This window comes from Pezoporus occidentalis, unplaced genomic scaffold (genome assembly GCF_034315485.1).
Source record: "Pezoporus occidentalis ecotype Australia unplaced genomic scaffold, CSIRO_AGI_Poc_V1 ctg87, whole genome shotgun sequence".
NCBI lineage: Eukaryota > Metazoa > Chordata > Aves > Psittaciformes > Psittacidae > Pezoporus > Pezoporus occidentalis.
This window is the reverse complement of record NW_026916231.1, coordinates 1,385,620-1,409,608: the sequence shown is the minus strand read 5'-3', so window position 1 is coordinate 1,409,608 and position 23,989 is coordinate 1,385,620. Positions and strand designations below refer to the sequence as shown.

General features: G+C 41.5%; 1 protein-coding gene across 3 annotated transcripts in view; it reads right to left on the bottom strand.

The window, feature by feature from the left end:
* The window catches only part of CDH17 (cadherin 17), a 37,567-nt gene that overhangs the window by 5,718 nt on the left and 7,860 nt on the right, over nucleotides 1–23,989 (bottom strand). Inside the window, exons 1-14 of one of the 3 annotated variants that reach the window (XM_062604583.1) lie at nucleotides 20,381–20,483; nucleotides 17,570–17,639; nucleotides 14,723–14,821; nucleotides 13,929–14,066; nucleotides 12,221–12,359; nucleotides 11,745–11,903; nucleotides 10,861–11,060; nucleotides 9,015–9,146; nucleotides 8,038–8,188; nucleotides 7,206–7,421; nucleotides 5,726–5,802; nucleotides 4,107–4,298; nucleotides 2,865–3,109; nucleotides 901–1,031 (exon numbers count right to left, since the gene is read on the bottom strand). In XM_062604583.1, coding sequence (XP_062460567.1) covers nucleotides 901–1,031; nucleotides 2,865–3,109; nucleotides 4,107–4,298; nucleotides 5,726–5,802; nucleotides 7,206–7,421; nucleotides 8,038–8,188; nucleotides 9,015–9,146; nucleotides 10,861–11,060; nucleotides 11,745–11,903; nucleotides 12,221–12,359; nucleotides 13,929–14,066; nucleotides 14,723–14,821; nucleotides 17,570–17,614 — 1,924 coding nt within the window. In that variant the 5' untranslated portion in view covers nucleotides 17,615–17,639; nucleotides 20,381–20,483. Of the gene's footprint in view, nucleotides 1–900; nucleotides 1,032–2,864; nucleotides 3,110–4,106; nucleotides 4,299–5,725; nucleotides 5,803–7,205; nucleotides 7,422–8,037; nucleotides 8,189–9,014; nucleotides 9,147–10,860; nucleotides 11,061–11,744; nucleotides 11,904–12,220; nucleotides 12,360–13,928; nucleotides 14,067–14,722; nucleotides 14,822–17,569; nucleotides 17,905–20,380; nucleotides 20,484–23,989 lie in introns of those variants that run through there. The other 2 variants (XM_062604582.1, XM_062604581.1) reach the window with 2 other exon arrangements.

Sequence of the window (23,989 nt, the reverse complement as noted above, 5' to 3'; positions counted from 1 at the left end):
CATCAGCATTACATCTGGTAAGTGGTCATATCCAAGGTGACCAGTGCTCTTTGGAGACTTTTAAACACAAACTGCCTAGTTTTCCCATATCTCTTCTATAGGTAGGAAATGCAAGTCAATATTCTGCCTAAGGCCTAGACGCAGGGCCCAGGAAGAACTTACAGAACCCTGTCATTTCTCCAGCCTGTTCCTGCAGGAACAGCCCCACTCCATCGTGGTGCTGAAGGAAGCATTCTTTTTTCCTGACATACAGGAAATGCATCTTTACCCATATTTCCAAAAACAGTGGCCAGTATTGTTGTTTATCTGTTTTTAATAAAGGAACTCTAGATTTGTACTTAATTCAATCAGATATAGTCTAGAGTTTTTAACCTGTTAAATGTAAATCACACAATGACATCTCCGCAGATGGACTTTTTGAAAGATTCTAACAGCTGGAACTAGTAGCCATAATATATTTCAGACTAACTAGTGTACAGTTTTATTCATAATAAAGTAAAATTCTGTACAAGGTTGCAAGTTGCTCTCCAGGTATGCTTTCAGGATGCCTAAACATACCTACAATAAAGACTAAAATCTTTATAGCTATAGAGCAAAAAAGTGGCAGAAAATGTTAATGCTGAAAACACTGAAGTAATTCTAGCCTTTTTTAGGCTAGAGTGCTGTGTGACTCAAGCAAATATGATAGCTAACTTCATGAAACCTCTTTTAACCCTCATTATCTACAATATCAAGATTTCTTTTAAGAAAGGTAAATTGTTAAGAAATATGAACATCTAAGGCTACATTACATGTTCCTGTAATTTCATGAGTTTAGTCATGGGAAGTATGATAATTCCTCATAAAGCAGTTAAGAGCAGGAGATTCTTCTGTGTGCATATGTAGTTGTTCATCACTTACTTAGCTCTGATGCAACAACATTGACTGTGTACATTGCTTGCTGTTCTCGATCCAAAGTGGAAGCAGTGTATACCTGCCCAGTGGTTGAATCAATCCTCAGCCATTTCCTCACATCACCTTCTAAGGAGTATCTTTGGAAAGAAATAGGAAAAAAATCACATCTACTATTCCAAATCAAAAAGTTGCTGACAAAGCAAACACTTCTTCATTGATTTTAGGCTTGATCAGAATTGTGCTTGAAGAGAGGGTTCTTGAAGAGTCCTGATTTGACTACAACCAAAGAGGAAATACAGATAGTGGAAGGGAAGCCAAAATTATTGAGAATAAGTGAGAGCAGAACCAGGGCAACACCACCACTCCTTCAGCCTGTGTACTGCAACTCAGCCTTCGTCCTGACTGCAAAGTCTACAACCTTCTGAGCTTTTGGTCCAAAAGTGTTCTCTGTTCCAACCCCATGTCTCTCTTTCCCCATTACATCGCCCACATCTTGGTTTTCATTGGGGCACAAGCCAAAGCCTGAGGGAAAGAGGGAGCAGTAGAGGCAGGCACCCTTTTTTGGATCAGCAAGGGGCCTGGGTCCCAAGGTGGACTCCAGTGGTTATCTGCTGCCAGTCTGAAGCAGCCTATAGTTGAATCAGGTTAGCCTTGGAACAGAGAGTGCTTTAAACATTGCCACATAATTGCCTTTATATTATTGTTTAAAAAACCCCAAGGTCTCTGGGTATTTACTTGTACAAATTTAACCATGAACATATGACCCAGTAAAGCACAGGCATTTGCTTGAGTGGATGTGACCTGACCTTCTCATTCAATGCTTTTGTTCTTTCAGTACCCCTTGCATTAGAAACAGCATGTTGACATGCTTGTACATCTTTTACTTTTTATAATTTTTATTTTATGCCCTTTAACCTATTTCTTAGCAGAAATGTGGTTTGTGTATGTATGAATTCCTGTCATCTGTCATTATCTCCCAGAGCTTCTGGACTATATGGCTCACTTTCAAACCAGTTTGACAAGAGGCCAATCATGCTAAGTTCCCAAAAGCTAGGGAAAAGTAGAAAGCCAGATGAGAAACCTCTGGGAATAAAAATCCATGGGAGGCCTAACAGTCATATTCTGCAAGTCCATTAACTACTTGGTGTTTTGCCGAATTTTAGTAAGATTTCAAGGATTGTTTGGTTTGGGTTGATTTGCTCAGCATCCCAGCAGGGAATCTTGCAGCAAGAGCCACAAATAATACTTTTATCTGACTTTACTGTGTAAGGTACATTTACACCATGCAACACAGCACTGTGCATCCATGAGCTGGCAGGAACTCGAGGGGACTTGACCATACAACATGGCATTGGGCCACTGAATGGACCAGTTTGAGGTTTTGCATCCCCCTCACAAGCATAGGAGTTGCCTGTCACAGAGCTTTGCATCCACAGTGGAAGCAGGCATATTGTCTTTGGCAATTGAAAAAGAAAATTAATTAATTGTCGATGACAGACTTGAGCTTCACTGCAGGTTGTGTGTTTTGGTGGAGAAAAAGCTCTGTTTTCCACAGTCCAGTTTCTGTAGAACATTAAAAGAAGTTCCTGTCCTACTGGTTCCTGGGGGTAAGCAGTATGTGCTTCATTCATTTGTTAAAGGCATTATGGATCTGGAAACCCTGTTAATCTCAGATCAGTTCTGCCTTTTCCTTGGAGACATATATTGGCCCTTTTAGTTTTCTGGTTTGGGGGTCTTACTGGCTGATGCTTGTCACAGCACAGAAAGGACCCTGGTTAGAAAAGCACCGCCCAGCAGTCTGTTCCAAGTGGGTCACTGGCCACCACCCCACCACTCCTCCACCTTCTTCTAGGAGATAAGACTTCTGTAAAAGTCATTTCCTGCTGTCAAATACTGGGTGTGATTTCCTTGTATCTCTTTCAGAACAATTTTCTAAATCTAATAAATAAATCATGGTCACTTTTTTTTACCGTACAGTATCCCCCTCAGGATCATAGGCCTCCACTGTCATGACCAGAGTATTGACAGGAACGTCTTCAGACACTTCTCCTTTGTAAAATGTCTCATGGAAAATGGGTGGTTCATCCACATCTGTTACGAATACTTTAAACAGGGCAAGGGAGCTTGAATTGTACTGCACGCCTGACACCAGAGGTTCGGGGTTTGTGGCGTTGATCACCAGGTTGTACACTGGAGCTGTTTCAAAATCAAGAGCCTAGATAAATCAGGAAAGAAAAGAGGTGCTTTAAGCAATGGCCCTACTGTCGGGGGGAGCCCCCATGGGAAACTACAAAGTCCCCCTCTTTTCAAGGGGGAGACTGCATCTCATACACAGATTAAATAAGGGGGAGCTGTCAGAAGCACAATGACACTGGGAACAGTCAATTTAAATGAAACCATATGCCGATTTGGAGGCCTCCTCAGCAACTGCCTTTCCTAATAATGTTGCCACCTGCCTGACTAAGCTCAATAACTATATACTGATTACAGCAATAGTATTTATAGTTCTGTATGAGAAGGTCTTGGGTGACAAAAGTTGTGTAAGGGTTGTTACATTGTGGAGTTTCTCACAATTGCCTCCTTGGGAAAAAAAAGACGCTGAGGTTGAGCCTGAAGAAGGTCCACCAAATGCTGCGCTTGGCCTGGCTGGCAGCAGGTGAACCGGATGCAAATAACACATCACCTCTTGAAAAATTAGTGGTAGGCTTTCTGGACCCATAGTTCAAGCACCTTTGAGAAGGCTGATTTCATAGGGAGAGCACTTTTGCTATTGAAATTAATGGGTGCAGAGAAAGTGTTCTCCAGCTTTCAACATGTGGGATATATCACCTGCTGCAGCATGCTCTGACCTTGGCTTTGTCCCAGTTAACATTTGCCTCAGCAGGAACACACTGCTTCTCCATCCTGACATTGAGACATGTTGGTATCATTTGCATCTCCCACCGCAAAAGCCCAGGCCACCAGCAGAGAAGAGGATCTGCCCCATGACAAGCCACCACCACAACCACAGCCCATGGAAGAATTTAGCTGGCTTTCTCATTTAGAGAAATGCTGCTGCAAAATCAAATAATGCCTTTTCTTTTCTTGATGGTGCATCAAGATCTACTTCATCAACCACAGCTTGCTTTGCTGGAGAAAGGGCCTGCAGAAGAGCCAGCTATATATTTATACATATATATATATAAAGGAGAAGAATAAACCCTTCTATTTACCTTGTTAATCCTGACAAACCCTCGTTTTGTGTCAGAATCTGTTTCTATGAAGAACGTGTTATTTGGATCTCCTTCCTTCACTTGGTAAATGATGTAGGAACTCCCTGTGCCAGGCTCATCTCCATCGGTAGCTTTAATTTCTAGTATCACTGTTCCTACTGGGAGATCTTCTGCAACAGTCACATTGTGATACTGAGGAAAAAGAGATCATTGAAACATGACACACCGAGCACCATCTGCAGATAAAACTTGAGTGCTACACCAAGGTTGTGACCCACAAGCACAGATGTATTTTGACCCAGAGCAGCTGTGTGAGAGAGGGAAGTAGTGGGTACACTTCACAGCAGAGACATAACCGGGTCAGAAAAGTGTACTAAAGCATTAGTGAAGTGCCCTACAGCAATACATGTGAGCTACCTCACTGCCCGTGGGAACCCAGAGCTGCAAGCTGGGCCTCTGCAAAGTTGCTATATCCCCCCTTTTAGCCATACATTTATCAAAGGTGATGAGATATCTGTCAATGGGTGAACAGTGACCAACAGTCCCAAACCTTTAGCTCCTCCATTGAAACCACTCCATGTTCATGCAGTTCTCACAGCAGTAGTGATAGTACAGCTCCTCTGTACCCAGTAATCACCATAGCCACTGATTGCTAAATACTGAATTGCTCCATGCACCATAGGCCATTGCAACATTAGCAGCCCGGCTCCATTTACTCTGTTCGATGCGTGCCCTGACCCATCAGTCTCATCTTAAAACCAAGTCCTGGACCTTGAGGTGAGAAAATCAACAGCCTGCTAGTCTGCATGTGTTCAAGCTCCTGTCATCATCAACAGAGAGCTGGGCAATGAATGCAGTCAGCAAAGCCCCAAAACCACCACAGCTTCCCCAAGAAGACATCGACACCTGATGGACCAGACAGCTCTCCTGAGCCCTATATTGCCTGTAAGTGTGGCTGTAGCTTACGCAACTAAATGTAGATACTTCAGCCACTGCAGTGCCTGCAGGGAGGCTTAGGCCAGCAGGCAGAAGTCATGGAAGGTTTGCAGGTGTCTCTTCCAGATGCCAGCACCTCCACCAGAGAAGGAGACAAGAGCCTGACACCCATTCTGTAACCAAGGACCAGTGGGTATGCATTTGGGCATGGATCACAGGACCACTGTTTCTGATTAAAGAAAATAGAACCTTTGTTTTCCATTCATCTATGTGTTTTCTGGACACATTAATATAGGTTTTGGAATAGAACTTGGGAGATGTTAGTTTTTTTTTCCATTTAGCTACTTTATTTAATTTCAAAGCCTTTTCTTCCACCTTTCCCTCCAGAACTTATATTTCTGGAATAAACTGCCTTAATGGAAATATTTCTTTCTGCACACATAGTTTTCCACTGAAATATTACCTTATATTTTAGAACTATGAGTCTGTCCCACTGTTCACTCTCTAGATAGAATTTATACGCAGGCTTTGCAGCAATACCTTCCCTTTATTTTCTCTAGTAGATTGCTGTTACTTGTTCTGTATATGGTTATTTTCCCACTGACATTCAATAGACATGAACGTATGCTCAAACATTCGTCAAAAGCTATTGGGACATCAAGAATGGTGTTCAAAATACTCACATCTGATTTTTCAAAGATGGGAATCTGATCATTGATGTCGATGACATGTATTTGCACGTCACAGATTGTTTGGAATACTGCATGGAAAGAGAACAAACCGGGTCACTGCAGTCCTTCTGCCGAAAATAACTTTCCTTTGAAAGGGTTCACTGTGAGCAAAAGTGAGCACTGCCAAATTGCCCGATCCAATCGAAGTCCTGCTGTTGTAAGAAGCACTTGGTCTCCAATATCTCCTAGTCAGTGACAACCTCACTCTCTTACTATTCACTTTCCCAGTTCCTTCAGCATTGTCCCATCCTGTTTCATTTAATTTCCCTCATTTTTTTCATCATATCCCTTTACCAGAGTGATAATGGAGACATTCAAGGCCAGGCTGGATGTGGCTCTGGGCCACAACCTGATCTAGTTGAAGATGTCCCTGCTCATTGCGGGAGGGTTGGACTATATGACCTTTGAAAGTCCTTTCCAACACAGACTATTCTATGATTCTATGAATTATGTTAGCATTCTCAATATTACTTCTGCATGTTGAAAAGTAAGCCCCAGCTTGTTATGCTACTTTGCCCTCTTGGTGGGTCATCAGGCAGTACACCCATTTTTATTCATTAAAGTTGCATTAAATTTTAATTCTATGTAAATCTATGTGCTACTTGGGAAAGGGCACCCATAGCAATGGAGGTTTGTGATTTTAAAAGAATACTCTGTCTGGTTACGTGCTATTCATATGTAGCTGGATTTTGGTGTTTTACAGATGCACTTTGTGAGCTGGAAGTTAAGGAATATTCTAAACAAATCCGTTTGAATGGAATTCAAATTAGTAACCAAAGCAAATCACCAGCTTCTCCCTCTGCAAGGTTTTCATATCATCTGCCTAAATGATGCCATTTCACATACAGATATGTCACACTACTTTCTTTACATACCAGTTCCTCCATCCACAAGTTTTGCCTGACTATGAGGACTCCAGCACAAAGCTTTAAGCTTTAAGGTTTAGTATGGGGTTTGATTTCCTTTCCATTCAGTGAACCACAAAAGACTTCTGGGAACTTATAGAATTGACAAGATTCTTTTTGAAGATTAATTTCAGCTTTTAATCTTTTAAAATACATTATCTGGACTCTCTGAACATCTGTGTTTAATTTCTTGATTTTCTTCTTTAAGTGACTTTGAAAAATATTTGGGGAAAACCACAGTCATGATCTCTTCAACATTTTTTCCTCGTGGAAGGAAATCTCTTACTGGAGTACTTGTTAACAAGCTTCCCAATTTAGCCATGCTCTACCCTGGAGCTGGTTTCCTTCCATACTTGTATTATGAATCATGATTAACCTCTCTGCATCTCAAGAACAAGGCAGTACCATGCCAGAGCAAGACAGCTTTCAGTGCTAATGCCTCGCCAGTGAATCCTCCAGGTCTCCTCTCATCTCCTGATACTCCTGAACATAATTATTCCAATATATATCTCAAGGCATTTACGTACCTGTATCTGTCACCAGCACCTTCAAAGAATAGTTGGATGCAATGCCCTTGCTTAATGAACGGCCAGTTAACTGCAAAATCCCAGTATCTTGCTGAATGAAGAACAGATTACTTGCAGGAACATCAGGAACCTGACTTTCAATTTTGTACTGCAGGCGAGAATTAAGGGTGTCCTCCTGATCCCTGTCCGTAGCTAAGAGGGTGCCAATATTACTTCCTGTGGCACAGAAGAGACGAGTCAGTGGTCGTTTACAGAAGTACATACTGACAACAGTGATATCAACGCAAAGCGTAGAGGGACAATAAAAATACAACTGCATGGAAAACACTGCAAAGGATACAATTATTTGACTTCTGGGAGATTTTCCTTTAGCATCCCAACCAGCTGTTTTGGGCTTGGAGCAGTCCAAAAAGACTAGGCCATGTGTTTTGATCGAAGAAGTGATTCTAACAATAGATACTTCAGCCTTGAAACCAGATAACTGATGTGAAGGCTTGGGGACAGATTATATGATATTAGTAAAGAGAAGTGTGTTTTTCTTTTTACGTTCTATGCAGTTGTCCAAAACTGTGGTTGTGGAAAATGGAATTTTGTGTTTTAAATGGAATATCATTTTTTAAGTGGGGGTCTTGGGTCTGCTTTTCTCAGGTTAGTGAAACCATTTCAGCATGAATTCCTGAAGTGAAAACAAGGCTATTTGCACACGAAAACATTCATCTAGGAGAGCTACATTTTACTGTTTGGGATCAAAACTTCTAGCTTTATATGCACCCAGCTGGAAACAATAACAGGACTAGAAGGATGCATAAATGACTAGAAGCTGTTTTCTTACCTCCACCTTCATTTTCTTGAACTTCAATTACAGTGAGGGCCTTCTGGCACACAGGAGGATTGTCATTAATGTCTTCCACCGCCACATGAATTTGCAGAGGCTTGTCCACCAGTTCTCCCTTGTTATCTTTTGTGACCACAAAGAAATTATACTGCAATAAGAATATTGAGATTAGATGTTTTGAATGTCCAGTGTGACAACATCGTGCATGTAAATGTGTAGCTATGGAGTGCTCCATGCAAATGAAGTATTTTCTCATATGTTTGTTCAGTATTTTCACTTTGTTTAACCCAGAACTCTTCCATCACCCCTTAGCATCTGAAGTCTGAGATCTCAAAAGAATTTTTAAGTCCTGAATACTTCACTGCACTTTGAACTTGCTCTCACAAAAATACAAGAAAAGCAGGGATACCTCATTATCATCACTTTGCAAGTTCATCTGTCACATACAGAAGTAGGATTCCTCCAGCATATTTAATCTCTGAGCCCAAATTTCCTCAAATAACAAAAGGCAACAGAGGTGTTTCTGTCTAAAAGGCCCCTGGATGGGTTAACTTCCCAGTTGCAACTGAAAGTTAAACTCCGCTTCCGCTCTGGAAAGATCCCTGGGCCCCTGGGATTTGGAATAGATATAAAACATCCAAATCTCCTGTCCTTCACAAATGCCATCATCTACCTCTTGCTCATGCATCTACAACCCTGCCATGGTTGTCTGTATTGTACATTATACATACACTGTGGGCAGTGATTACTACTGCCAGATGCATGAAGAAATGTTGTAGGGTACTAAACTGAAGGCTGTTCGCAGTGTAGTAGGTGAATGTTCTGTCATATCTATCAAGTCATTCCCAAACAGAAATGACAAGAAACAAAGATTTTACTTTTTTCTAGTGAGCTTTCTTGAATTTAGTCCCACACCAATAAACAGCTTCCTGCTGCGGTCTCTCCCATTGGTGAGGTTTTATGTATTTACTTACAGTATCCTTTTCTTCCCTGTCCAATGGTTCAGTCACGTAAATAACTCCATTCTGATCGATGGAAAATGGGAGCCGGGGCAGCTTTTCTTTTTCAAAAATGTCATAAATTACATCTTGCTCATTTGAGTGCACCTAAGCCCACAAAAATGAGTCAGGATAGGAAGTCAGAAGTGCAGACTGAGATTTAACAAAGATCATTTCTGGACCACAAACAGAAAAGACTGCATTCCTGTTAGCTTCGTAAACCAGAAAACTAACAGTTAGGCAGTTACTTGGGATGAGCTGCAGAAGACCAAACTGATAATCCACCTCTGTTCTCTAAATTGTTGTGTTCGAGCCATTTTACCTCAGTTTCTTCAGCTGTCCAGCTGGCTACAATGGCTACAACATTTATCTTTTTATGGAAGGGTTTTGGGATGTGGAGCTAAATGGTGGTACACCAGAAAAAAGCATTATATATATTTGAATGTATTGAAACTAATTTATTCCATCTCCTTACACTGTATTTTCCTGCCTGTTGTTTTGGTTTACCTAATTCAGAGGTGTGGAACAACAAAACTAATACCAGGTACCTATTGGCACAAATGCGTCTGCGTGCTCTTTATATGAATCAAAGTCTGTAATGAAGTATCTTTAGTGGGGTGTTTCAGATTTAAAATGAAATGCAATAAACAGACTTCCAAATTAATGGAGTCAGTATTGCTGGGGCTTTTATATATACACTATATTGCAGGAACTGCATTTCATTTTCCCCTATGCAGAAACCACATGCCATTGGCTGTCATGGGAAATTTATATACAAGTGACCTCTGAATAGGAGCACCATTGCATATTAGTTTTTCTTTCACCTGTTTTCCCTCTGGACTGCCTCAGACAGACACTGAGGCCAATGGGAATAACATTGAGTGAATTACTTTTGCAAACAGGATCCGAGGATTCCTGCCATGTCCAAGGGGTGACGGCATTTGGGTGTCAGTGCCAAGGCATTTTTCAAAGTCAAACATTTCTGAAAGGCTGCTGGCCCATTAGTTGATAATTGCCAATGTATGTACACTGCTATTGGTCTACAGTGATCAGCAAAGTATTTTGCATTTGCACTGTGAAAAGAGGAATACCATGGGAATGCAGGATGCTGAAGGACAGCATCAGTCCTGCCAAGGTATTTTTGATATAGCAGATGTGCTGCATCACACCAAACTGGTCACAGCAGAGCTTCCTTGGTCCGGGGTTGGAGTGGAGATGACCCCTGGCCAGCCTGTTCTATGGATAGAAGAAGCTAACCTCTGAATAACCTTCAGCAGGTTAGCTCTTGGTCTGCCTAAAGCCTGAAGGGTCCATGGTGTTAGAGTGAGGCTGGAAATGCTCAAAGAATCCCATCAGGAGAGAAGAGTGGCACCTCCACAGAGGGTCCCAACTGTCTAGGAGCTCCCTTGGGATGTCTCAAGAGCTTTATCTTCCATATTGTGCCAGGTAGCCTTGTAAAGTACCCTTTTACCTCCAGTCATTACACTGTAGCAAAATTATCCAAATGTTTCCTCTATCTATGCAATGCTCTCACACAAAGGCAGCGCTGACAGCCTCTCCAAACTGAAGGGCAAAGTCCAGTCACTCTAATGTTTATATTGACTGTATTCAAACTATTAACTTTCACACTAACAATAATTTAACGAGACCAACTAGAGCTCATTCCCAAAGGATAGCGTATAACAAAAAATAATAGGGAGGTACCAAAGTGTTTCTGAAGAGCCTGGTGTTGAGTGCAGTGGGGACACCTTCACAGTCAGCTGTGAAAAAACAACGCCATGGCACTGAGGAGAGGTAGAGGAATCATGGTCAAGGGCCCTACCTGGCTGATACTGACAGGGTGGGCCTGGGTTGAGTTTTCTTGGATGTGAATGATGGAGGGAGCTTTCCACAAGCTCTCCTTCACAGTGATGATCACATCGGTGCTGCTGGTGAAAGCATTCATTGTCATTCCTGCCATGTCCTTCACAGTGACGACGAGTGTGAAGGTGTCCTGCTTTTGAGGATCTAAGTAATAAGAGCCTAGAGACAGAGCAAAGAGCCAAGTGAAGTGAAGCAGAGGCTGTGGAGATGGTTCATCTGTCCATGGTACTGTAAGCACTGTTTCTACATGCACTATGCTTCTTCATCTGCTCCATACTCACTCCATAGATTGGCCTCTGTGACAAATCTTAGCAAGCCATTTCCTCTGGCTTTTCTGCACAATGCAGCACAGCATCACGTGAACATAACTGCATGAGATTTCTGTGCTGTGGTCTCATGTTGTGGAGATGCATCACTGAACATCCCTCACTCCAGTTACGCACTGCTGTTCAGCCCAGCAGAAGACACAGGGAGTTTTAAACCATTGCAATTCAGTTGGGATCATGTGGCCAGCTGAGTTTTTTTTGTGTTTTTCATGCTACTGCTTTTGGGTTTCTACATTTCAAGGAAGAGAAAATCCCAGGACATTGGTCAGTGTAGTCCTGAGGGCCAGAGGATCTACCTCTCTTCTCAATGTTCTTTTAGATCCCAGTCTCCATTTCTGATAACTTCCCTTGAATTTGGTAGGACACAAAGTTCCCCCAAAACCAGGGCCTCAGTGGAGTATGTCCCATTGACTACATTTATTCAGAATTTAACATGAAGGCTGTGCTGTTGTTTTGCTCCTATGTACACCCAGGAATTCATGCTTGCTTTTTGACAACTAAGAATCTTTTTACATACCCATTCTACTCGGTGAGATTGCTCCAGTTACATTGTCAATCTGGAAAAGCATTTCTGAATAAGGATTGGGAAAATGATGAAGAATGCTGTACACCAGTTGTGCATGGAGAGTGGTAGGATCATCACGGTCAGTGGCGTGGACATACATGAAGGGCTTGCCTGTTTGGATTAGAGAGGAAACAGTAGTAAGAGGAGACAGAAACCTCCACATGTAGTCCATCCAAGCAGAGCCCTCAAGCTAGGAAGGCAGCTTATGGAAAGTTATGTATCTCTCGTAGTAAACGATGCTTGTGTATAGAGGTTACACTGCCTGTGTATCATCCCACACCCTACCCTGGTAGCCCCCTCACCAGCTCTGCTTAGTATTTTCCCAATAGTTGTGAAGACCAGTTGATGAAGAAGATGTCAGGAAATATAATTAAACTAATCTACCTAGCTTCCCATTAACGATAATACTTAATTCCTATGACAATTACCTGGACGGGAGTTCTGCCTCACTACTCCAGTATACTTCATCTGGTCAAATTCTGGTGGATTGTCATTGATATCCTCCACATATATTGTAACAGCACATGGACCTTTCACTGTGTTTCCATTTTCATCCAAGCTTTCTACCTTGAGTTGAAAAAAAAAAAAAAAAAAGAAGAAGAAAGCAAAGAAATATTTTCATGTATATAAGTTAAATGACATAAATGAACATCAGGATGTCAAATGCTAAGTCATTCTTACTGATGCAAATCTGGTGAGAGTCATCACTGGGTGGCTCCTTTTACAAGGTATATACTGTGGTGTAGCTCACTGATAATGATTTGCCAGAGTATATAATGCCAACAGAACAAAATAACTTACTCCTACTTCTGATGACAATTTTCCCACTTCCAGTCTCAGCAGACTACTTGTATTCTTGAACAGCTTAGACTACACACCTTCTTTAAATAGAAATAGATAGTTTCTAAAGAACAGGGAGAAAATCCAATACGATACAGCAGAATCAAGTGTGCTATTGTAAATATCAACCTGAAAATAGACTGATCTATGGATTTGTAAAGAAAACTTGATTCCTAGTTCTGATTGATTGCATTTTCGTTCCAAACAATTTGACTTCTTATTTTTTGTACTTCTTTGACCTTAAAGCACCAAGTATGTATTATGTCTGCCAGAATTAATTTTGTTAGCATATAATAGAACAAATTATGATTATTTATGTCTATTATTTTGACTTTTGTTGGGAAATGTGTTATTATGCCTTAGTTACTATGCCTAACCAAGTATCATTTTTCAATTCTGTCATTACTTGTCTGTAAAGGATTCCCATGTTTAGGTTAATAAGTTCTGGGGCTAGAAAATTGTCCTCTCTAATTCCATTTCAAGGGTGCTTTAAAGCTGAGAACATGAAACCATTAAACCTGAAGTGCTGGACTTTATAAAGATATCTAAGGCTAGCTGAAACATCATAATGTTCTTTGTTCAGATACTGATTCTCTCACAATCACCTTTTCAGTTGCCTGTGCCTCAGAATAAGACAACACCATTTTTGACACAGAATAAGAGCACAACAGTACACTGAGAACAAAAGATCGCCCACCCACTGTCCCACTCCCAACAGTGTTTACAATGACACCCTTATGAAAAGAGCGTAACAGCAGGACAAGCACAGAATGCTTTTTAATCTAATAGCCTCCAACATATACAAAACAAACTTTCTGCTGTTATCTAATAGAGGTTAGATCTGTGCCTCTGTGGTTTTTACTCACATCATTTGTCACTAAATAGAATATAATCTCCCTAAAAAGATTACAATAGCTAATTTTCCCATTTCAGCCATGGAATTCACCCAATCAGTCTTCAAGGTTAACAAGCTAATCTCATTCATGGGCCAGATTTCACTTCCAGTCAAGTGTTCTCCTCATATTAGAAGAACTAAAGTATTGGTGTTGGCATTAGGGTAATTTCTGTTTTCTCAAGATAACTTTTGTGTGTTAAGGAGCATTTTCCTGCAATAGTTTCAGAACTATAAAAACCATGTGCCAGTCAGCAAAGCTCAATATTAAAAATGAAAAGCTGCCTGTAAACATAGACAAAGGAAAGAATTTGTAATTTCAGCAGTTTTCCATTAATTTCAGGTTTACCAAAAAAGGGTGAATATGAATAACCCTCCCTTCCTATTTTTCACCAAGTTTTTACCTGCAGCCTGTGCACTGCTTTGGTCTCCCAGTCCAGAGACCCATTGAGATACAGGATGCCTGTCCTTGGCACAATGTCAATTATTCCATCTTTTTCACCAGTCACTCGGAAGCTCACAGCAGGTGGCTCAGATGTGAACTAGAATTAGGAAAAAACAGAGGAAAAAATCATCCCCTTTTTTCAGCATTTTCACCATAATCAAGATAATTCCATGCTTTTGTGTCTTTAAAATCTGTGGCCAACAGTGTGCTTGGCTGAGGGAATGATATTCCAAGAGTCTGCTCAAACAAATCTGCTCTTTTCTGATCCTCAAGAGAGGAGTTTTCACATTATTTCCTGAATGCTTCAGGAAATCCCAACTGTGGTTTCTTTCCAAAGCAAACGTCTGATTAGGAAGAGGCTTTGTCTGAGCACGGGAATGGAAAAAAATGACACACATTCTCCATTTGCCTGGGAGCTTGATCTGTCCTTCTGTGGCTACGGCTTTGGGAAGAAAACCTCAGAGCTGAAGGAAAATGATGACACAAGTTACATGGAAACCCATTCTCTAGGAATGCTGGTTTTATTAAACTCTGCCTTTGGATATCATCTCAAAATGTGTTTGAGAAGGGACTGTCTGATGTTTTTTGCATGCAGACTCTTGAATTCCCAGATAGAGGAAGTCAAAGTTAAAATCAGATCCTCTCGGAGGACTGTTCTTCCCACCAGCACAGATAACAACAGTGCGCATAAGGTCAATGTGTGCAAACTATGAGGGTTTTGACTGGGCTGGCTACCAAGAGACATTTGATTACCTGGTAAATGAAGCGCACTCCCCCTCCTTCTGGAACAGAGAAATTCATGTCCTTCAGAGGCCCAGTCACATGCAGGTCCCCCATATTCTGGCACATTGCCTGTGAGAGATAGAGAAAGGGATAGAAGAAAGCAGATGAGGGATGTTTGCTGTCACCACATACAAATATCAGTTCTCCATCAACTGAACCTCTTGAGAGTTATTTTGCTATAATATAGTGGAAGAGACTCTTTCTGGTTTGCACTGAACACCTCTGTGTTATTTAGTGTACATTTATTTTTAAAAGCAGTGTTATTTATTAATCAATTTGGAAACAAACATTTGGGCCCTACCTTTTTCTGACCACTGCATAATTACATGAGATTCGGTCTACATTCAAGAGCAAACAGAAGCACCAAAGAGCTGAATGCAGACTGACAGCAAGAAGAAATTCATAAAAGCATTTCTGGACCACCTCTGTGTCCCCGACAGATCCAATCACATCCCATTCAGGAGCCACACAGTCCCATGGCCACAAGTGTGTTGGGAGACCCAGTGCCACATCTGGGGATGGGAAGGAACTGGGGCTGCACCCCTTGTAATTTCCTGAGTAAATCCAACACTTTTTTGTAAGGGGGAAAAGGTGGAGCTCCTCAGGTCCCTACTACCCCAGCATCTGGGAAAGCTGCTTGAGCCCTGTGACTTCACATCAGCAGCATGTGAGTGCAGTCCACAGCCAGAGCAAACATGTCCTGCTGATCTTTGGCTTCTACCTTGTCACAGAAGTGCCTTGTAAGTCTGTCTCAGCCTCTGTTTTCTTTCTAATGGCTGACAATGCCTTCACATAGTGTTTTATCTGGCAAATTTTTCTTGAGTTTTATATGAGTTTTACAACCACCCCTTCCCTAGTGCCCAAAGACCTCTTCACACACTCCTACCCTAACATTTCAGTGCTGTTCTTGTTTTCAAACAAGAAAAGGAAAGCAAAAATCAGCATCCCAGAACAGCCCCTGCACACAAGACAATTCATCCTGTGGTTCAGATAATCTACCTCTTTCTCCAAATGCAAGAATAAACTCCTCTGAATGCCTACCCTTCTCTCCCTGTCACCAAGGTCTTGTTAATGCTGAGGAGCTGCCGGCCAGAATTAGGTCTTCATCATTTGGCTGCACAGGTAAAACTCCCTTTCTTTTGGACTAAAAATGACTTTATTTTGCTTTATGGATTTGGAGTGCCATTGCCACCCTCTTTATTGCTCCATGGAGCCAGGCTCTGGGAGTGCATGTTCTCTGCTGCATGACTTTTCCCCTGGATTTAGTGCTATTGCTGCTGGGACAGCTACTCAGCCTCTAACAGAAAAGCACAGTCTACGTATTACCAAGGGAAAACTTAATTCTGTCTATGACAAAAACATAACTGAGTTCAGCACGATTTACCCTAAAGCTCTGCTCTGTGTGTGTGTGTCACAAGTCATATTTGAATAACACCAGATTCTGCTTAATAATAGCCAGAGGAGCTGCCCTCCTCACCTACAAGGGTTTGTGCCTCTTCTTGCAAACAGGAACACTGGGATATAGCAAGAGCTGGGGAAGGAGGAGGAGAGATGCTAGTGAGCAACAGTAGAAAAATGTCAAAAAAAAGCCATGTAATTGGTTCACATGCCAGGAAAGAATACTTTACAGCTACCCTTTACCATTACTGTTAAATGCTGACTGCTGGCCTCTGCCTGGAACAAAACTGCAGGACCCTAGATCTGACCTGCTGTGGCTGTTCCTGTTTTGCACTGGTGGGCACAACCTGGCTTCTGGAGGTTTTTCCCAGGGCTGCTCTGCACAGGGCTTTTGCTTGGTCGTGTTCTCTGCCATGGAAGAACAAAGGCTGATGCTATAAAACCCAAAGGGTTCAAGGTGCAGGCTGTGGAGCAAATAAGAGATATCTCTTCCTGTGGATTAAAATTACTTTATGTGGACCATAAATATTTCCAAACGTATGTCTACAGCATGAATCAATACTCGGGAGCCTGAAGGGGAAATAGGCTTTTCTCCTTGGTCTGTATCCAGCTGGCATCTCTTTTGAAGATAGCTGTAATGCCTACAGAGTGGCTTTGTTGCGGGCCAGTACTACTACGGGCAATAGCTTTTGAAATGGGAAGGAAGAAAGAGGTACTCGCTATTGTACATCAATCCCACACCTCGGGGTCTCTGTATTCTGAGACATTTTTTAATAGACTTGAATTTGACTCATTTTTTTATCTTTTCTGTCAATTTCACTTTTAAAGTATAAGACACCACTGTAGCCTTCACAAACATCAATCAATTTAATAGATGACAACCATAAATAGCACAATTAATACATTTCAGCACCAGAAAATCTTCTGAAAAGAGGTTTATATAGACAGCATAATGAGCATATATAATTAATATGAATGGTTTAAACTATGTGCCATTATATGTCTTGAAATACATTTAATATGTAGCACATGTATGGATTATAATACAGAACATGATACAGACGTCTTCACTGTTTGGTGATTTGTTGCATTATTTTTAATTCTTTCCTAGCATGAAACCCACTTATTGGAAAAAAAAGAAATAACTAAGGAGGAAGTACAAGAGGCAAAATGGGTAAGCATGTGTCTTTTAGGCTTTTTAAAGTTTTTTCCTAATGATTGACATCTCTTCTTAACTTTTGGCTACGGGTCACACATGTGCCAGGGATGTACTCCCACACCCACAGTTACAGCTGCTCTGCTGGAGCACGCTGCAAGCCTGACCTGCAGACTGGGACACCCCACGGACTGGAGCTCAGAGGTTCACAGGTAACCTTTGCCATTTGCTCCCAGATAAACAAAGGAAAAGCTGTAACTCACCAGGTGAATGACAAGCAGAAATTGAAGTCCACACAGCTTAAACATACTGGAATAGGCTTTGGTTTGGGTCCTGCAAAGAAGAGGTGATAGTCACTTTAACACCAAAGAGCTGGCCCAATCTCTTTGTGAGTAAAGGCTACAGCTAAGCCTTCTGGAAGCTGTAGAGTTGGAGCAGGTGAGGAGTTTGCTCTGAAGGACCAAGTGCAGTTCTGCCCACAGGAGGTGAGACTGTTGGTGTCCCTGGGCTGGTTGGGAAGGTCATTCCCATCAGGTGTGTCCCCAGTGATGTAGGAGGTGCCACATGCTGTAAGAGCCTCCAACAGCAGTCAAAGGTAGAAAGCTATGCAACCTCCCTACTGCAATGACGCTATGTCACACAAGTCCCATTTTCATTTCTGCTTTGTTGAAGGCAACAGGACGTTCTCATGAAACATTATAACCGCAAGAAGATGAAGGTCTTGCAAGGACCACCCTGAAACCTCTATCTTCTGATTACAGAAAGCAGCTGTTCAGTGTGGTTTGCAGAGGCAGAGGAAGCTGGAGGATCTGCACCCTTAAAACACATTGTTACTGGAAATGAAACTTCCAAGTCCAAGGAGCACTGCCTGCCTCAAATGCTGAAAAACGGCTGAGCATACACTGCCATGACTTGTGTTACATCCTCTTGGAAACTAGATGAGTTCTTCAAAACTGAAATCCTGCTTTCCCACGACTTCTAGATTTTAACAAAAATGACGAAGCCAGCTCTGGAAAGAGGTGAAGCTGGTGTACAGTGCTACCATCTTCAGTGGTGCTCCATGTTACGTGGTTCACACCTACAGGTAACCTTCAGCTACCACAGCTCTGTGCCATGGAGGATCCCAAGGAGAAGATGGCACTGTGGAGGCAGTGTAGAGGCACAGCTTCCTCCAGATATCTTCCTGCTTGGGCTTCCCATCATACCTTTCCCCCCCTCCCACCTTTTCCTTCTTCTTGAGGAAATCAACAGCTGATGAAAAAGGGGACCTGTAAGCATAGAAACTGCTGCCCATAGTGTTGTTTTCTCCAGCATTCATTTTAGGATATGACACAGGATTTTATCTTGCAAACCCCATTCTGAGCAGGGTCTTCTAGTGTGTGCAATTACACCCTTTGAAATTACTGGGCTCTCTTCTTGGGCTGGAGCTAGCTGCATGAACATGGGATGAAGATAAAATGGCACTGCTTTGAGACCTGAATTGATCAGGAAAATCAATAAATGTGTCAGGAAACTAGGACTGAAGGTGAACCCGCTGTAGCTGCCTGGCAGTGATGCCTGCTGCACTGTTCCTTCACTGACCCGCCTGCAGCCAGAGGTGCTGGAGCCTGGCACAGGCAGGACATAGGTCAGGAAGACACTTTGAACCTCCTAGGAAGGCACTTTGAACCAAGACCATTGCTGCTCATTCAGTTAGAGACTTGGTGGAAATTCATTCAGTTCCTCCATAAGTCCAACAGCCTCTCTGCTCTCATGCTCTGGTCTTTTTTGGATACATTGGCCAGTTTTAGTCACACTTAATAGTAGGGTGGGAACATTAACAATCTAATCTCTTATTAATTTGGGGTAGCAGGTGGGACAAAGGACCCAAAGGCATGTCCTCCCTGAAGGTAAGGCTGCAGTGTGTGCCCAGTAGCTGCCTGCATGGTTTCATCTGCCCCCTTAGGGAGATATATGCCTCTCAGCCAGCCTGTGGTGGAGGGACACTGGGGAGATAAAAGTACTGTGAGAGTCTGGCAAGAAGTGAGGGAAAAGGCCCTCATTTGTGCATGGGGTGGTCTGGGGATACCATGGTCTGGATTCAGGAAAAAGAGAAGGAGCAAGACTTACTATGGCAAGGAGAAAACTTAAGGAAGGGACACGTCCAGCCTTAGTGTACAGGACAGAAAATGCTGAAAATGCACTCCTTCATGTGCTGCCCAACTGCGCCGTGTCTCAGCCAGGTTTCTGTCCAGATCCGACTACAACACGCAAAAGTGGAAATACAGCCATTTTGTAAGTTATGGGTTTGCATGGTAAGTGCCTTTGATGTTCCTTTCTCTTATTCAAACATCATTCCCTAACGTTGTGCCACTGTGGAGCCTGTTGCCAGGCCAGGATGAGTGGCTTGATGAGCCCTTGAATGTTAATTTTTGGCTGGAAGCTGTTACCAAGTCTCACAAAGCCTTGCACTGCCAAGGACCAAAGCACCAAAATACATACTGTTCTGTCACTCGGAATAGAGTTTCAGCATATATAAATTCATACAAAAGTTTTCAGTAACAGACAGTTTCAGGGTTAGAATAGGATCAGCTTAACTGAAAGCAGCCTGAGATCTGGCTGAGCGTCAGAGCCATATTTTCCCCTTCATTTCTTAGCTTCATCTCAGCGCTATATCCCTAGTGATCCCTTATGGTTCCCCTGCCTGCACAGAACTCTCTAGGATAACCATCATTTAAATATTCCAGCAACTTTCAATAATAAACATACGAAGAACAAAGAATATTCCTGGAGGCTAAAGATCAGTAACAATCACAAGTATTTGGTTCCACAAAAAAAAAAAAAAAATAAAATAAATACATAAATAAATAAAAAGTTATTTTCTTTAAATGATTTATTTCAGATGTTCAAATTCAGTAAAAAGAACATGGAGGAAATTGATCCAAATCAAATACAAACCAGACTCAGCCTTAGCACATCAGTCATCCATTTTACAAGGACAGCTGAGTTCCTAATGTTGCCTGAAAAGCCTTCAGCAAAGAATTTGTTCAGGTTTTAAAATCTTCCTGTGAAATGACAGTTAGATTATCCCTTACCTGTAACACAAAGAGCTTATTTTGCTCTAAAAATGCTTCTTTCTTTCAGCTGTGGGAATCACCTTTGTGCAGGTTGGACGTGTCTGCCTGTGCTTCTCCACACGGAGGTTTATAGTTCCTCAGACTTGCCCTAGAGATTCAGCAGCTCAAACATTAACAGCATGGAGAATTATTGATTCTTAATGACTAGGTGTGGTATGAAACTGCAGCCGTGTAAGGAAGCAATGTAGCCCTGAGATAGTTTACAGCCTTCAGTATTTCTATGTCCTTTGGTATTTTCCTTCTGAACACATTTTTTTCAGTTGGGCTGTGAGAAATGAATGCACAGGGAATGGGTTGGAGCCACAGAGAGAAAGTTATCCTTTCTGTAGGAGAGGAGGTGGAAAGGAGAAGGTGTGGGCCTCGGGTGGAGATCACGTTTGCTACTTGCCTAGTCACAGGGAAAATTCATGTTGAGAAGACAAGAATTTGGACATAAAGGTGGCTTGTTTTCACAGCAGATCTGTGCATTGGGAGGACCAAGCTGAGTTATGAGAATACTTGGTCAGTCATCGACTCAGAAAGCTCCAATTCTGCCTGAGCTCTGCAAGAAATTTACTTCAGGTAATTTTGGGCAAATGACTCTATTTTCCCTTTTCCAGAAGCTCATTGCATAATGGAGGTAATCATTCCTTTCCCCCATCTGTCACCTTTTATTTCTGTTTAAGGTTTTCAGCCCTTCAAGGGAACCAGCCCTGCTAGTGTCTGTGTTATAGCACTTGTAGTAAGGGAAACAGAAATCAACTGGACTGTAAAGGACTATGGTAAAATATATAATAAACGGAATATATTGGGGAAAAAAAAAACAAGTTTTTAAAAAAATCATCCTCCTTCAAATGCTATGCTTTCTGCCAACTCACTTCTTAATATCATGCTTATTCAGAAGTTTTTAACAGGCTTATTTTATTCTCTCATGAAATATCACTTTTCATCCAGGTTCTAACTTCTGTTCTCAATTTCCACAGTATGTTAGATTGCTCTTGAAAGCTGTTAAATTATTTGTGCAGCACATCAATTTCTGACTTATGTACCCAAAGAAAGAAACGTCTAGAATCTATTACAGCTGGAGGGTGTACAGTTCTGGGAAAGGTGAGCTTTCTGTTTGTCTTTCGGATCACACTTTTCCCTCAAAATCAGTGTTTGTTTCTCCAGGAGAAACCCTGTGCTTTCAGCATGCTTTCAAACACAACTGTTCTCCATTTGCTTATGCACTCAGAATGATTCAGACTTTCTCAAAGCTGTCTGCTAGCAGTGAGTTATCTTTAGAACACAGCTGAAAACCAACAGTTTCCATAAAAGCATTAGAGCTCATTGTTAATGGTTTCAAAGTAAATATAATAAGAGGGTAGGAATTGAACTTTCTTGGAAACATGTTGACTTTAAATGACTCACATGCAGATCAATTGTGTGCTAGTTGGATATGAAAGAGCGGTACTTTCAGCATGAAGTATAAAATTCAAAACAGCAACAATCCATGCTGCAATTACAAACTCACATAACCAAAATCCCAATGTCATTTTTTTTTAGCCCTTCTTCACATGACAAGTGCAGAATAACTCGTGTTGTGATGTCAGAAGTCAGAGCCACAAAAACAAGTCAGGTATTTTTCTTCAAACGCTTGTATCTCTGCTTGGAAGTCCAATTATTAGGAAGTGCAGAGGGAAATTGAAATATAAATTCAAGGTACAGAATATGCTTAATTGAACTCCTATGTATTTTTTAAGTCAGAGGAAGATGTGAGCCTGCTCACCCCCAGTATCTTTCTCTGGCTGAAATAATTTCCCAGCCACAGCAACGGCTTACAGGTTGTAACCACACAGGGAAAAAAAATCTCCCATGTCAAACGCATTACAAAGTCCAGAAGCACTTAAGGCTTTACAACAGTCATAACATTGTGCCACAGATGAAATCACAAGAAGAAACTCAGCAGTGAGACTGGTGCCTTGAGCCAGCTGTTTCTCTCAGTAAATCTGATGAAAAGAAGGCAAATCTCCAGGTGTTTATTGTGCAAATCATTGCTCAATGAGTCAGTTTTTCCAGAAACAACTCTTCTCATATAATTAGTCACATCCTTTTCACTATTCCCATTTATCAGCTTTGTCATTCCTCCTTTTCTCCTCTTTGATTTTTTTCTTTCTGTCTTTTTACTTTTATTCCTTGTTTCAATTCACCCTATGTCTCTCTACATCCCTCTTCCACTCCACTCCCACAAAACTAACAGGACCTGCCTGACCTCAGCTTCTTTCCCTTTCTGTTTGTTTAGAAAATACTTCTTTTGCGGATCTCTTAGGGCATGATGACTTCACATCATCATCAATATGTGTCAAAAAGAGCTAGCACCAGTGGAGGAAAAAGAACCACAGAAAAATAGTGCTTAGAAGAAACAAGTTTCGAGTCATCTAGTTCATTTACTTCTCCTGAAGCAGAGTCAGCTAACCTTGCAACCTCCCTGATTGTATAAAGTGCAAACAATGACCACTCCTAGTCTCCACAGGTAATACATTGTGGTACTTTCAGACATCTGCTCATTCACATTGTTGCCCTGACACTGCTTAGTCACCTTTGCTGCTGAGCTGCGCCCCAGATTCTCCTGGGTGAGACTTTCCAATGCTGCTGAGGACAGATTCTTACAAACAGAATCTTCCAAATGATACAGCTCTTACCAATGCACTTATAAAGTATTTTCATGTTATCTTCATTGCATTGTTAGCTCTGATTTTGCTTGCATTTCCCTTTGTTATACAATCACCTTTAATGGTGTAGCCTACTTATGACTGTCTTTGTGCTTCCTTGTGAATTTGAGAACACTGAAGAACTCTGATTTAACTAAGTAGTTTATTCTTACAACCCTTCCTAATATTACTTCTGCATTGGGACATATTATGCCATTTTTTCCATTTATAAAGAGACCTGGTCAATCCTGCTAATGCTTTTCTTTGGTTTGTTTCCTATGAAATTCCTCTTATTGATAACCTTATGTTTTTTTCAAGTGCATCATATTTTTTTTTTCCTTATTCTTCTTTCCATTTGCAAGGACTGTGGTATCATTGTGGTATAATTACCATACACTCATATCAGCCCCATCAGCTGTACTCAACACTCCAAAATAAATATATTCATCCCCATCAACATTTCACTTTCTTTCTTGACAGTTCTTTCTGAAGCACTTTACCCTTTCATACAACAGTCCAGCCTCAAATTATTCAGCCAAATCTCTGTGGCTCTCATAATCTTGAGAGCAAATTAAGTATTACAGGGCCTATATTTTGATAGCTTTGCCCTTTCTACTGTTTATACCCCTGCTCATGTTGAGATAATTTATGTTTATACAACAGTGCAAGATGCGGTGTTGAGGAGAGGGAACTTGGACAAAAAGCACGAATCAAAAGATCAGATGAAACATTTTTGTGAGCAATCATGCAGAACAAGAGGCACCACGGTAAAGGGCATAAGCATGGGGGTGAACTAGGTAGGCATGTGTTGGGACAGCAACAAAGCATGGCACTGACTGTTCAGCAAGGTCCCTGCAAAAAAAAGGTATGCAGATGTATTCAGCAGTTCACAGTACTA